Source organism: Podarcis cretensis (assembly GCF_951804945.1).
Source record: "Podarcis cretensis genome assembly, chromosome: 6".
NCBI classification, from domain to species: Eukaryota; Metazoa; Chordata; class Lepidosauria; order Squamata; family Lacertidae; genus Podarcis; species Podarcis cretensis.
Window position 1 is genome coordinate 40,836,886 of NC_137175.1, and position 14,317 is coordinate 40,851,202.

Below are 14,317 nucleotides of genomic sequence, written 5' to 3' on the forward strand. Positions count from 1 at the left end.
AATGCTATGCTATGCTATACTTGTTGTCCTGGGGAAAGATTTCTCTTCTTTTATTAAGAAGATGAGAACACCAATCTAGGTCTGATGCTGCTCACAATGCCAGGGCAGGTAGCTACAAGGGCATGCAGAATCAAGACAGAAGATGGGAGTCCTTGGGAAAGCACACTTTCCCAAAAGTATGTAAAAACACAGTTTGGTACAGAATTTGCCATATTTTGTTATATAGGATTGGTGCCAACCTTAATTTCATGCAGCCCACAAGAATGGGGTTCCACAAAAATAAAGAGAGATTTGCAGTGCAGCAAACGCCACCAGCTTTGGTTGTGGTTTTTGTCAAATCGATTTTATTACATTAGCCATACGGCCATAGCATAATATACATAGAAATAACAACATAAAATGGGGGTGGGGAGATAAAAGTGGATGTCGTCCTGGGGGAATACTTTGAGAAAATGAGGATAACAAAAGTAACGGGGGATTTAAAACATCGAATGACAGAGAATACAAAAACACGTTTGATTGTGCGGCATATCGACTACATCTGTGGTGTTAAAGAAGGAGTTGGTGCCGCTTTCCTCTTCATCACACTAAGCAGGAAATTAGCAGTCAGAATCCTGCAGAAGAAGGGACACTATCCAGGGCTGGATTGGGAGATGAAACTTGTTCACGAGAGGAGTTAGAAACCGAGATCTTTCATCTGTCCAGTTGGGACAGAAGAGCATTACATGTTCCATAGTCTCCAGAGTTGTGTCATTGCAGGAGCATGTTCTATTTGCGATGGGAACTCTGGAGTAACGACCCGACAGAACTGCTGTAGGAAAGCAGTTGAGACGGGCACAGGTAAAGGCCCTTCGCTTAGCCTCCGAAGGAATTGTGAAGCAGTATAGAGGGATCCCTTCAGGGGGTGGAATAGCTAGGGCTAAGCCTGAACACAGCCCTCTTGCATGGGAAGCTGTGTTAGGTTTTTGTCCACCACTGGCTGTGGCAACCAACTGACTTATCCTTTGGGCTAATGATCTTTCATAGGAAAAGATTTCCTCACTCCTGTTCTAGAAAGAATGTATCTGTGAAGAAAGTAAAAGTATACTTTTAACTTAAGTTTAGGAACCTATCCAATATGAATGATCACACACAACTCTATAAAATTAAAATTAATTGATGAAGACCGAGGCCTTCGACTTACAAAAAAAAAAAAGAAAAAGAAAAAGAAAAAAAAGACTAAATTGATACACATGCAATGCAGTCGTAACTTGGATCCCGAATGCCCTGGAACTTGGACGTTTTGGCTCCCTAATGCCGCAAATCCAGAAATGATTGTTCTGGTTTGCAAATGTTCTTTTGGAACCTGAACGGCCGACAGGGCTTCCATGGCTTCTGATTGGCTGCAGGAACTTCCTGCAGCCAATCAGAAGCCGTGATTTGTAAGTCGAATGGACTTCCACGGTACAACTGTAGTTGTGTAACTTTCAGATATGTATGTTATACGTGTTTTATCTCTTTTTAGCTACTGTTGATTTTAACCATCTTCTGCATGTTTTTAAATAATGAAGAAAACTGCTTTGAAGTTTCAAATGAATGAATGAAACAACTGCAGGTGTTTTCTCAGAAAGCCATTTAATAAACGGAACAATTTTACCAGCAGGAACCCTAGCAGGGTGATAAATTTAGGATTAAGATTCTTTTCTTTGCAATTATTAGCTGCATTGGCACATCATGGTGCACCGTAAACCATGGCTTAACATGCATGAGCAAACTGCACCTTGTCCCCACACACAGGAGGAGGAAACAAATCAAAATCCCTGGGCTAAGAGTTATGCCCAAAATGAAGGATTGATATTTGTCTCACTCCCAAACTACAACCCTTGGTTTGAATGAATTGAATGAAGGGATCCTTGTTTGATTCCTCCTGGTGCAAGGAAGAGGCATTCACGTTGAACCATTAAGTATGGCTTACTGTGACTTGTGACTTGTGACTGTGCTTAGCACAAATGAAGGTGAATGTTGGCAGAAAATCTGACACTCAACTTAGCTCTTAAAATCCCAATACAGAGAGCAACAAAACTTATGCGTAGACCATACCTGCTTCCCCCGCGCTGACAGGCCTGAATCCCCACCAATCTTGCTAACCAGGTTGCACTCACTCTCACCATGTCTACAGAGATAGATGGTGCGTGGCTGAACATGGATATTCATAAGGTAATAGACAATTTTACTTTGGATGTAATCTTGGACTCTGTTGACAAGGAAGCGCTGCCCTACGTTGATCACTTTAATGAAAGAACGGTCTCTGGAATTCAGAAAACACCAGAAACATTATCAATATAATAATTCAATACATATTTTCTTCCATATGTACATGTTTCACAACCTATAAGTGAATGTATACATATTAAGAGCTGCAGGTAAAGTTGGATCACTGAACTCATTTACAACAGCATATCCACAGGAAACACAAACTGCTGCGTAAATACAGGATACAGTGTGGTGTGAATTCCCCTCAGATGGATTTGGAACTGGCTTAAAATTTATAAGTTTCATCAGAGATCTGCCAGGGCCTTAAAAATAATCCTTTGGAGGCTTTTGTATAACATAGCCCAGCCTGAACCAAGAAACAGGGCTGGCGATGAAAAATACATAAATATGCATGGGGCAGTTGAAAATTCACTGCTCAGCTCAGAAATGATTTTCTGCATATGTGCAGAGAAATACCTACAGGAAATGATGTCAGTTATGAGCTGGATAAATTCATTTTCCAAACAAGGTAATTATGAACTTTGGCAACACTGCCACTTACAGTAGCAACAGTGCAACTCTGTGAGCCAAACCAGACATGTTTGCGCTAAGGTGATGAATGCTTAGTCTCTTAAGAGTGTCAGAAGCATGTTTCAGTGAAGCTACAAAGAAAAAAACCACCTTTCTTTACAAAGTGTTTCCAGTTCTCAGTGATGGAGAACTTCAAACATGCAAGGATAGTGCTTAAAATTCTAAAAAGCAGAGAGGAATCCTAGAACATTCCCGGGAAGCAAGAATGGATATTTGTATAAGAGATTGCTGTTTCTGCTACTATGAAGAGTGTTTTCGCATGTTCTAAACAAGTGGGAAAAAGGAAGTCAACTCATTTGAACTTCCTCTCCCCTTGTTGGTTTAGAACATCTGAATTTCTGATATCTCATACAATATCCTTGTGGAAATGCTGAATTGTCACATGTAGTTCACTTCTTGGCTTCATTTCCATCCTGAACACATACAACAACTTGAAAATCTCCCGACTCCTTTGTCCTGCCTCTTACTTGTCATAATTAACTGGATCAAGAGGCTGATAGGTGACTTTATAGCATTCTATTCGCTTTAGGAAATCATCCATCACATTCTCTCGGTTTCTCTCTGGGTAGTCAGGGCTGGAAACCTTCACTTCCTGATCAACAAAGAAAGTTGTTTCAAAAGTTAAGCAAACTTTATACATAAAAAGAAAAGAAAAAACACTAGTGAAACAAGTGTCTGACTGGCTGCTCCTGAAGCAGCGTGGCTCCAACACACATGATCCCTAAGCTTCCAAACAAAAAGATACTGTTTAAATGTCTGTCTTATCCTGGCACAGAAACAAAGGACAATACTAAATGAATAGTGCATTATTTGCTTTGGGAATAGATAGACTGGGCTGCCCTTTCTATTACCTTTCAATGCATGCTGTTTGCAAGCTTGTGCCAAAAATATGTTCCAAGGTCAATAATTTGATGACTTAATTTTAGCTTCCAAAGTCTTACATAACTTACGTAAATACATCCATTAGCCTTAAGTTACCATACCCAAACAAGCACTATTTTCTTCAAGCTCTGCATATAAGGAAGTAGCCATTGCCAAAAGCTATTACTTACACCCCCCCACCCACCCACCCTATTGGAGTAAAATTATGGAGGGGGGAAGTATATGATACATATAAACTTGATAAAATTACTTATAATAGAAATAAGCAAACCCAATGATCACTAAGATGTTCTGGATTTATTTACTCACAAAGCCCGGAAATTATTAAAAAAGTGTCTTATATGGGATGAAACCACCATTCCACTGATCTCTAAGGCCAGGCCAAAAATCCCTCCTCTACATTTGCAGGGCCATTTCTCCTAGCTGGGTTTACTTCAGATATTGCAGCCTGGCTGGTGGAAAAATAACCTCATGTGGGGAAATAACCTCAAGTGTTGAACCCCCTTTTCCAGGTGAGGGAAAGGGGTTTCAATATTCTACAACTGCAGATAGCTTTTGTCATTAAAATCACATGCCATTTGAAAATTGATGAATCTGTAAAGACACACATTATCTTGTGTAACCTGGCATCTAAGCATGACACTAAAATGCAGATGTGCTGCAAGCAGGAAGTCTAACTGCAGTGCTGATAGCCAATTTACATGGTTACTCTGGCAAAGACCGGGGTCACCCCACTGTAACAAGTGTACTACATAATGTGTGAAGGGCAATATGTGGCCATAAACATATGCAGACACATACCAGGGAACTCCAGCCACAGTATAGAGTGGCCCTTTGAGAACTTGAAACAAGAGTCTTGGAACAGACAGTGTTGGCAACAGCACTGTCTAATACTGCAATATAAAAAACAAAACCACTGAATGGCCTTGGACAGCTCTCATCAGGGCTGGCCCAAGACATTTTGGCACCTGAGGCGAACCACAAAATGGCATCCCCCTCCCCACCAGGAGAAAATGTAAAAATCTACATCAAGATCTACTGCCCCTATGGATCATGCCACCTGAGATGGTAGCCTCGCTTTACCTCATGGATGAGCCAGCCCCAGCTCTCATTGAGAACTAAGAGGAGCTCTTCAATATGTGCCATTATTTTGTTTGATATTTTTCAAGTGGTGTTCAAACTGGACTGAATCCAGATTCAACCCTCAAGACCAGATTTCTAGGGAGCTGCAGGGGGGAAGGAGGAACCTGTGAAAATTGCTGCCTACACCCTTTTCCCTGGTGGAAGCATTCCCCTGAACAGAGTTCCTCTCACAGGAAGTCTACATCCAATCTGTAGTATGCCTTTTCTGTGATGAATATCCACATAACACCGCCAAACAGGAAGAACAAATGCTGCAGGAAATGTGGAGCTGGTCTAAAACATCACAAAATGGTGGTCTCTCTCTAGCAACGCTGAACTAATGCTAGTTAAGTATTCTGCAATGAAGAAATTCTAAGTAGGCCAACCTCTGGAATATGTCAAATACTCACCAATATATTGGCAGCAATGACCTCTGGATCATCGCAGACAGACTCCACAAAAAACACCTGCAAAGGGGGTTGGGGGTTGGACGAGGAAAGATGCTTATTAAATTGCAGGTCCTCTACAGGCTGCAGCCCCCTCAGCCTAATTTCAAAAGGCCTTGGTATGCAATCAGTTCACACTACCCACTGGAATTCTCTGCCACTAGCAGGCAGATCACTGGGTTGAGAGGAAGGTTGGGGAGAGAAAAGGGAGGGTCAGAAAGAGAGGTAGAAAAGAAGGTAGCAGAAAAGGAGAGGCAGAGGGAGGAAGCGAAATAAACAATGAAAGAGAGAAGGAAAGAGAAATGGGGTGGTCCAGCCACTTTTGCTCTGGCTTTGCCTGATATGGGCCCACCACCTGAATGGGTTTTTACTTTCATTTAGATTTTGTATCTACAGCTGTCATCAGGCCCCTAAAATTTCTACTTCAGTAATAATAATTTAATAATCAGTAAGTCCTAATTTAGAAATTTGATAATTCCTTCCCAATTAAAAAGAATCCAAAATGAGAGGTAACCTGCTCTGAGAACTTATTATACACCTCCCACCTGCACCCACCCCTGCTCTAGCACACAATGATAGACAAGCTCATTTTTTACTTTGAACTGGAAACAAGCTTGTAATGAAGTCATCACCTTAAAAGAATTTTCTTTAGCAAAGGTCAAAATCATGTCCCGCCTCTCCCGAGTTGTGTTAGTTGCATCAAAGACCTTAAAGAGATAGACAAATGTGCCCATCAAACTTAGGTGTCCACGGAACATTAGAAGAATAGACAGGTAACATACAAATACACACACAGCTTTAAATCTCAGCTAAACATTTAATAATGGATAGAATTTATGTCTACCTCAGAACAAAATCTCAAAGAACTCCACTAGACTCCACACCTTATTATTTTTAAATAGATAAGCTGGCAGAATCTCACTGCACATATGAAGCAGAACTTCCAGGTCTTAATTACAACTCAAACCACATACTAAAATCTTTATTACATTTTTATCTGCTGCCTCTCCGAGAGCCTAGGGTGACACAACAAATATAAACAGAGATAAAAACTCAAACTTAGGATAGATTGACATGGGGTAGGGACCCTGCTACCCAAGTAAGTGAGATTGGCGGGGACGAACGAGGAAGGTTTTTTCGGCTGTGGCTCCAGTCTTTGGAACTTCTCACCTCTTGACACCTACAAGTCCAACACACTCCAATCTTTTCAGAAAGCAGTATTTGGAGACAGCCTTAATTATGTATTCAAACATTTGTTTACTGCCCTTCATTAAATTTGATGCTACGATAATTCACAACAATAAAGCAATGAACATGTTGACACTGACCACAAATAAAAGCAGCTGATAAAATATCAGAAACTGTGATTAAAATGCCTGGGGGAGTAAAAATATTTTGCCTAGTACCTAAAAGATTATATTGGGGTTGGACAAGTCCCTATGGAGAGGGAAGTTCCATAACTAGGGCAGTCTAGCCAAGAAAAGTCCTCTCTGCAGTTGATACCAACTTCACTTCAATTTATCAGCTTCTGATAGGAGAGGTACTCAGAGAAGGGCATTAGCAGATGATCTTGGAGTCCAAGCAGGAACATCAGGAAGACCTTTCTGACAGTAAGAGCTGTTCGACAGTGGAATGGACTCCCATGAGAGGTGGCGGATTCTCTTTCCTTGGAGGTTTTTAAGCAGAGGTTGGATGGCAATCTCTCAGGTATGATCTAGTTGAGATTCCTGCATTGCAGGGGATTAGACTAAATGACCCTTGGGATCCCTTCCAACTCTACAATTCTATGATTCTATGTGTCTAAGAGCTTTTTCTTTCTTCTTCTTTTGCCCTGACACTTTCCCCATGAAAACTCACTCTTTACTGCTGAAAACAGTTCCACAGAAAAACTGATTTGCTGTTTGTTCCAATTCACTGCTAAAGAGCGGATTTTCCTGGAGAGAAAGCGATGAGAAATTACATCCTGTTATTAGATACGAGTAGATGTATTCTGGGCTTGTGCCATAAACTCTAATTCATTTAGGGTCCACCTTGAGATCTTGGACACGCCATTAGCCCAGACATACATTGTGAGGCCAATTCTTAATTTCCCCTGTATGTATTTACGTGATGGGAGTGGTGTTCTTGTGTCTCAGTCCCACCTGTAGTGGGTCCCAAACCACCAGCTGAAGGCCAATAATCTTGTGTGCACTTACAGCTATCTGGCCAGACTCCTCCATGAGATAAACTTTCACATCTTCAAGGGCCACTAAGGCACATTGTCTGCAAGATAATCAACATCATCATCATCGAGTAGGATGGTTTAAACCAAAGACGACATCAAACCAAACTATAGTTGTACCTCTAGTTACGAACTTAATTCGTTCTGGAGGTCCGTTCTTAACCTGAAACTGTTCTTAACTACAGGCGTGCTTTCACTAATGGGGCCTCTTGCTGCTGCTGTGCTGCCAGCACATGATTTCCTTTCTCATCCTGGGGCAAAGTTCTCAACTCAAAGTAACTCTTCCAGGTTAGTGGAGTTTGTAACCTGAGGTGTTTGTGACTCGAGGTACAACTGTACTGGATGCAGTGAGTCAGTGGAATATGTTATACAGCAATAGCCTTCTCCCTGTTTATTTTATAGTGCAACCCACTGAATCAGATATGGGGGTGGCGAAATGGGATGGGCTGCCCCTGGTACAGTAGGATAGTTTCTTCACATGCCCCCCTCTACCCTACTATTTGGCCCTTCCTTTTATTTATTTCTATCCCATGGGGATAACTTACTAAAAGTTGAATAATATCTTGGCTTTTCTATCTTCAAAGGTTAAAAATAACATCTCCCTGTGTTTTGAGGTTAATTTTAGTGAATTCCAAAACTAGCAACATAAATACTGAATTATGATTATCTGTTATTATTTAACAGTCACCAATATTTTGAGAGATGCTGGCATTAACTTACTTTCGAATCCTCATGGCTTCTTCATTATCATGCCTGAAGAAATCATATGACTTGTACGATTGTACTGCTTCACGGCGGTAGACTCCTAAGTTAAATACTTCACAAAACGGAAATTCAGTTGTCAACATTCCATAATAAATAGTGTTACAGTACTAATAGCAGATGGAAATCTGGTATCTAAATGCCAGTCATCGAAATACCACTATTCATTCAGATTTTACCTTCACTCCCCTCCTCATGGGCCTCACTTAAAAAAGGAGATTAAGAAATTAAATACATGGCATCAATGCATCTGTTTGTGAGCTAAGTACAAATATTGCTGTACTACATGAATACCTATAAATGGTTATTTCCATTACTGTACCACATGGTTACAATATCACCAAATTGCACAAATATTCAACCAGGATAAAGTAATAGGATTTGAAAAAGAAGAATCAAAATTACAAAAAGTATTATTACAAAACTCAAAATAATATATATCCAAAATGTATAATTTATTATTAGAATGGGAATTAAAGGATGAAGTAAAATAAGTTATGATTAAATGGGCATGTGATATAGGATATGTAATTCGGCTGGACCAATGGGAGAAATTATGGAAATATGATATTAAATTCACGGCATGTTATACAATAAGAGAAAATTTTATGAAAATGGTGTACCAATGGTACTTAACTCCGGTAAAATTGGCTAAAATTTACAAATTAAAATCAAATACCTGTTGGAGATGTAAAAAAGAAATAGGAACAATGTTTCACATGTGGTGGGGATGCCGACCTATTAAACAATTCTGGAATGAAATCTATGAAGAACTCAAAAAGATGTTTAAAATATCTTTCAGTAAAAAACTGGAGGCATTCCTTTTAGGTTTAATTACAAATTATATCCCCGAAAATCAAATGAAAATATTCCTTTATGCAACAACAGCTGCCAGGATGCTTAAAGCTAAAAACTGGAAAGGCAGAAAAATTCCATCAGTGAAAGACTGGCAAATTAAATTTTGTGAATACATAAATCTGGCAAGACTCACAGCTTACATAAGGGGACAATCAGACCAGAAATTATTAAAAGAATGGGGTTGTGCTAAAGAGTATATGAAAAAACATTGTTCTGGAGTAAGTATATTGGTATGTAATGAATGATGCTTTACAGGGTTAAAGAAAAAGAAAAATGGTGTAAAAAAAAGTACAAAGGTGGAAGTAATCTAATTAGACACAACAATACAGTAAGAGTAATTTTTTTGAGGTCTTAGAACAAAGGAAGGAAGTCAGTTTGTGTTTATGTACGTAATGATATGGTTTTTTTCTGTAGATGTGTGCTTTTTCGTTTTTGTTTAGTTTAGTTTTGTTTCCTTTGTTTTTTTTCCCTTTTTTTTGTATGTTCCGGGTTTTTTTGTTAGTATAGTATTATTTTGGATTCAATGTTTGTAATTTTTGTATGATTCTGCATTGAAAATAAAAAAATAAAAAAAAATGGTTATTTCCATTTTCCAAATGGAAAAACTGAATCACAAACACTATGCTTATAGAGGCCCACCAACTTGTTTGGGATTCTCAATCACCTAAAGACTCTGGGGATCGCAATAAGAAACTTTTTTCAAAAAATAGAGCTGAAATTAGACTTCTAAAGTACCACTGAAACATATTTCTTTTCCTTGTACTGACACTGCCAAAAAGTAGAATACTGTGATACCATTGTTATTTAGGACTTGTTCAGAACAACTTTTCAATTATAGGAAGAAATAAAAAGATAACCGCATCTAGGCATAATCAATCAACCAGGACTGGATTAATGCAAGCTTCTAACTATCAGCTTTCCCAGCCACTCGCAGCTGATCAGAAACTATTTATTGTTTTAACTGCGTAATAACTATTATATCTCATGCATAGAAATATAAAAAACCTTTTGTAGGCACTCCAATCCAGTTGAGGTAGCGAGTTAATTTCTTGGACACATAGGTCTTGCCTCTTGCAGGGAGGCCAATCATTACAATCAGAGTAGGGGAATTGGTCATATAAGAGGCCCATGCTGCAAAGAAAGCAAAGACAGAATAGGTGACTTCTACAAGACTGAAAAAGAAAAATGCTGGCAATAAGCCAAAGTAATGACGGCTTCCCACAACTCCTTCTGCCCATACATCTGCTATAGACAAGGACACAGTGTTCTGCTCCCATAATCAATCAGCGGACTATGGCATGGTTGTATTAGGTGTTTGCTAACGAAGAAGGCTAACCAAGCAAAAAATAGCCACTGACTATGTGCCTCAAACTGAGCGTGTCACTCAGTTAAAAATATTTTCCAATTAAGCTGTGGGCTTTTCAAGGTTAACAGAAAAATGTCACGATCCCTCTTGAGGACACCAATGGAGCCAGCTTCCTTTCTGAACATGATGAATATAGATCTGAAAAAAATTAAACTAGTCTTTTATTTGCTTTTTGTCTAAGATGCCGAATTTTCTAACATTCATGCTGCCCTCAAATGAACAGGAGCTGCGTATGATGCTTATCAAGAAATATATTATTTTTCTTCAGTGAAAGAATAGTCTGCAGTTCATGGTAAGATACCTGTACATGATTTGTATTCGGTACAGCAATGATCAAAAGCCTAACAAAACAGATGTCTGTGGAACCTGCAGACAAACCTTCCCAACACGATACTCTCTAGATGTCATTATTTTTAAATGCAAACTAAATAGAATTTCTCCCCATTTATAGCCCCAGCTTATGGAAGGACTAGTTTGGGGGTGGCTGCTGTAGCTACTACTCCAAGAAATCCTGGCTCCATTTCAGTCAACACCAACGTTCTCAATTATTGTAGTGGATCCAGGATTAAATTGCATAACTGAACATTTTACCAGTGTGTGGCCATATCCATCTCTGACAGATATCATATGAGAGAAACCTGAAGCTACTTCATTACTGGCTTGCCTGGATCTCTTGAAATAAGGTGGCACCCCTAAGCCTACCAATTTTACTAATTCTCCTCTCAAATGTAATCTGGCAATAACCTAAACAAAATTTCTTTTTTATCCCAAGGTTAAAGGAAGTAGATTGTAACATAAAAATGGGTACAACCCATTCTGCAAGCCGGGCTGAAATAGATGGAAGTTGCAGATGAAGAAATCTCTATTTTTATGCAACTTGCTTTGTTTTTAGTGGGGCATCAGCAAAAGAAGTTCACTGGGTCTAGTGTCAAAAATAAGGAGACATGTAAAGATGAGCTAGGTCTGTCTGAGAGAAAGAACAATTTTAATAGCTTATCTCTACAAGAGTTAAATCACATTTTAGCTTCGGTGTGACAGTCCTGAAAGTACAAAACCACAGACAACAACAATTTTCCAGATCAAAATTTTGTGTTGAAGGAATTGGGCAACTTATGCTGAAAAAGCAGCCAGGCTTCCTCAAGCTTGGCCCTCCAGATGTTTTTGGCCTACAACTCCCATGATCCCTAGCTAGCAGGACCAGTGGTCAGGGATGATGGGAATTGTAGTCTCAAAACATCAGGAGGGCTGAGTTTGAGGAAGCCTGCTCTACACTGATTGTCTGCTCAAACTGTCAGTCTACCATGACTAAACCCTACTATGGGTCTGTCTGGCCTTAATTTTCAAAGAATAGCGTTGTGAGTTGGGTGTCTGTGTGTCAGTCTGGATTATATCCTTGGATTCCTTCCAGACCTGTGAGCCTGTATCCAGTGAGGGTTACAATCTAGGAGAGGCTGCTGAACAGGTCAGACAAAATTTCTATGTAAGATAATGGCTTTAGCTGGCCACTTAAGTACTCTCATTGGCATGTCAAAGATAATGAACTAGACTGCAATAGCTACAACTAAGTGATGGTGCTGTCCAGGGATGGAGGGTTGGCATTCTCTCCACTCCCCTCATCTGACTGGATTACACTGTCATTTTAGGATGAAGAACAGTAGTATGGTATGAGTGCTGTGTGTGTGTGTCTAGCTGGTGCTGGAAGCTAGACGTAACTGTTCTGTCCTGGATCTGAAGCTGAATTTTGGGCTTCCCTGGAAGCCTAATGGAGAAGCAAGATATGGTGTGGTGTTATGAGCCCCTCCATCCTATACTCATATTGTATATAAGTGTAAATAAAACCATGTATCCTAAAGGCACCACAGTCTGCTGACCTTCATTCCAAGGAAATGAAGCCTTGAGTAAAGTGCAGGCACCTCCACAGTCTCTTGCTACTCAGAGATTAGGCTGGTGCACTACAGTAGTATAGGATTCAACCAATAAAGTAAGTCAGTGCCATTACAAAAAAGTGAGGGATAGGGTTCAAGACAGAGTCCAAAAATTTAAATTAAAAAAAATTGTCATGTCAGCAAAAACAAATTGTGTGCAGGCTACTGTACTAGAACAATGCAACAAACCTAGCTATCACAGGCAGTGCTTTTTTCCTTTAAATATGTTTAGGAGTACTCTCAATTTTGACTCAAGAAAATCACCATTTTATAGTTCAAATAGGGAAAAATAAAAACAGTAAATGAACAAAAGTACAAAGATTCACAAAATGTCTAGGGTATACGTCCCCCCAGAAAAAAGCACTGGTTACAGGAATACTGCAGGGACTACAGTGATACAGCCAGAGAGAAATATTTTGGAACGGGGTGCACACAAGCAATTTCCTGGTGTTAGAGAGACTGGCAGTTGCATGTATATTTTCTGTAATCACAAGACTGCAAGAAGCCCTACCAGCATAGAAGGAACTGAATGTAAGTTACCCTACTGACCTACTGGACTTCACATTCATTTACTTATTCACCCTCTTCCCAGAGGATCTAAAACAAATAATGAGTTCTAAGAATATAGGTTAAAGGATCCTGGTACTGAGGTTGTTTATTCTTCATTAGCAAACTAACTCATGACTCTGTGACAGTTGTAGGAAGTCTCCTAGAAACTAGGGTCCTACAGCATACAACTAACCCTTTGGCAGACATTCTAAAAGTATACAGCTATTCAAAGTGGGGGAAGTGGTAGTAGTTTAGTCACTTTAACAGAAATGACACAAGTAGCCAGGCTGACAGTAATTTATATAAAATTAATCCCATTATCAATTCCTTTAAAGTATTTCTATTCCAATTTTATTTTTATTCTGCCTTTCACAGAACTTCACATATCAAATTAACATGGTTCTCCCTCTTCTCTTTCCAGAGCTTTTTTTCTCCTCAGAACAACCCCTGTGAAACAGGTGAGGCTAAAAGAAAGCTTGTCGCTATATATAATTTAGCTTGGTCTCATAACATCAAGGGTTGTGCCCCGGGGATTAATTCATCCCTATATTTAGCACTGTGATAAATTTGAAAGTTGGAGCACACCCACCCACACCCACACACCACTTTTGTTTCAGTATTTATATATGTGCTGCCCAGCAAAGCAAAGCATCACAAATACTCACAGCACTTTTTCTCCGAGAATCGCTGATTTGAAGGTTTGTTTTCTTGGCTGCAACCGTTGCTGTTTACCTGCTCTGGTACTGGAGCTGCATCCCCTGACATTGCTACAAGGCACACACTTCCTCACTTTTGATCGCCAGCCTTCTTCTGGAAAACCAAAGGAGGAGTATTATGAAATGCTCAGCTCTCTGGCAGTAAAAGAACAACATGCACAAACAGCAATCTGTCCCTGATGTTCCTTCCAAGAGGGACTAAAGTGGGGCAGGGAAAAGCGGAAGCTACATTGAAGTTGCTAATCAAGGTCAAGAGATACTCATCGTACTATTTTCAAAGATGGCACAAACCCCATAAAGAAGGAAAGTAGGAAAAGGTCTCATTCTCCCTGAAGAGACCTTTACTACCAGGAAATGGGTATTTGCACCGTATATAATCCTTAGCATCCTTCATTTGACAATTACATCATCATCTTTCTCTTTCTCTCTTTTTTGCAGAATTCCAATTGCTAAAGACCTTTCTAGGCTAGAGGGCATTACAGTGATCAGCCCAAAGCCAGCAGCAATACACACCGGTGATCCCAGACATGTAGCCGCGAATAACTGTTGACGAGGATTTATATCTGGAGTTAGAGCCCTCCTGTCAGTTCAGCAGCTGGAGCCTCAAAATCTCTTGCTCAAGCTCAAAGAGCCTTTCCTCCCGCCGG

At 39.8% G+C, this 14,317-nt stretch overlaps 1 protein-coding gene and 2 long non-coding RNA genes across 12 annotated transcripts in view; 2 read left to right on the forward strand and 1 right to left on the reverse strand.

Moving 5' to 3' along the window:
- Nucleotides 1–14,317, forward strand: part of LOC307218041 — a 355,464-nt gene that overhangs the window by 332,883 nt on the left and 8,264 nt on the right. The gene's annotated exons all lie outside the window — the stretch shown is intronic.
- PFKFB2 (6-phosphofructo-2-kinase/fructose-2,6-biphosphatase 2) overlaps nucleotides 1–14,317 on the reverse strand; it is a 40,988-nt gene that overhangs the window by 25,968 nt on the left and 703 nt on the right. For 8 of the 9 annotated variants that reach the window (XM_079979424.1, XM_079979426.1, XM_079979428.1 and 5 more), the window contains exons 2-9: nucleotides 13,620–13,764; nucleotides 10,120–10,245; nucleotides 8,215–8,311; nucleotides 7,469–7,535; nucleotides 5,906–5,980; nucleotides 5,238–5,294; nucleotides 3,291–3,415; nucleotides 2,080–2,287 (exon numbers count right to left, since the gene is read on the reverse strand). In XM_079979424.1, coding sequence (XP_079835550.1) covers nucleotides 2,080–2,287; nucleotides 3,291–3,415; nucleotides 5,238–5,294; nucleotides 5,906–5,980; nucleotides 7,469–7,535; nucleotides 8,215–8,311; nucleotides 10,120–10,245; nucleotides 13,620–13,719 — 855 coding nt within the window. In that variant the 5' untranslated portion in view covers nucleotides 13,720–13,764. Of the gene's footprint in view, nucleotides 1–2,079; nucleotides 2,288–3,290; nucleotides 3,416–5,237; nucleotides 5,295–5,905; nucleotides 5,981–7,468; nucleotides 7,536–8,214; nucleotides 8,312–10,119; nucleotides 10,246–13,619; nucleotides 13,765–14,183; nucleotides 14,304–14,317 lie in introns of those variants that run through there. The other variant, XM_079979423.1, reaches the window with a different exon arrangement.
- Nucleotides 12,871–14,193, forward strand: LOC307218175. The gene is made up of 3 exons (XR_013839853.1): nucleotides 12,871–12,936; nucleotides 13,376–13,412; nucleotides 14,109–14,193. It is a non-coding gene; the product is annotated as an uncharacterized lncRNA (long non-coding RNA).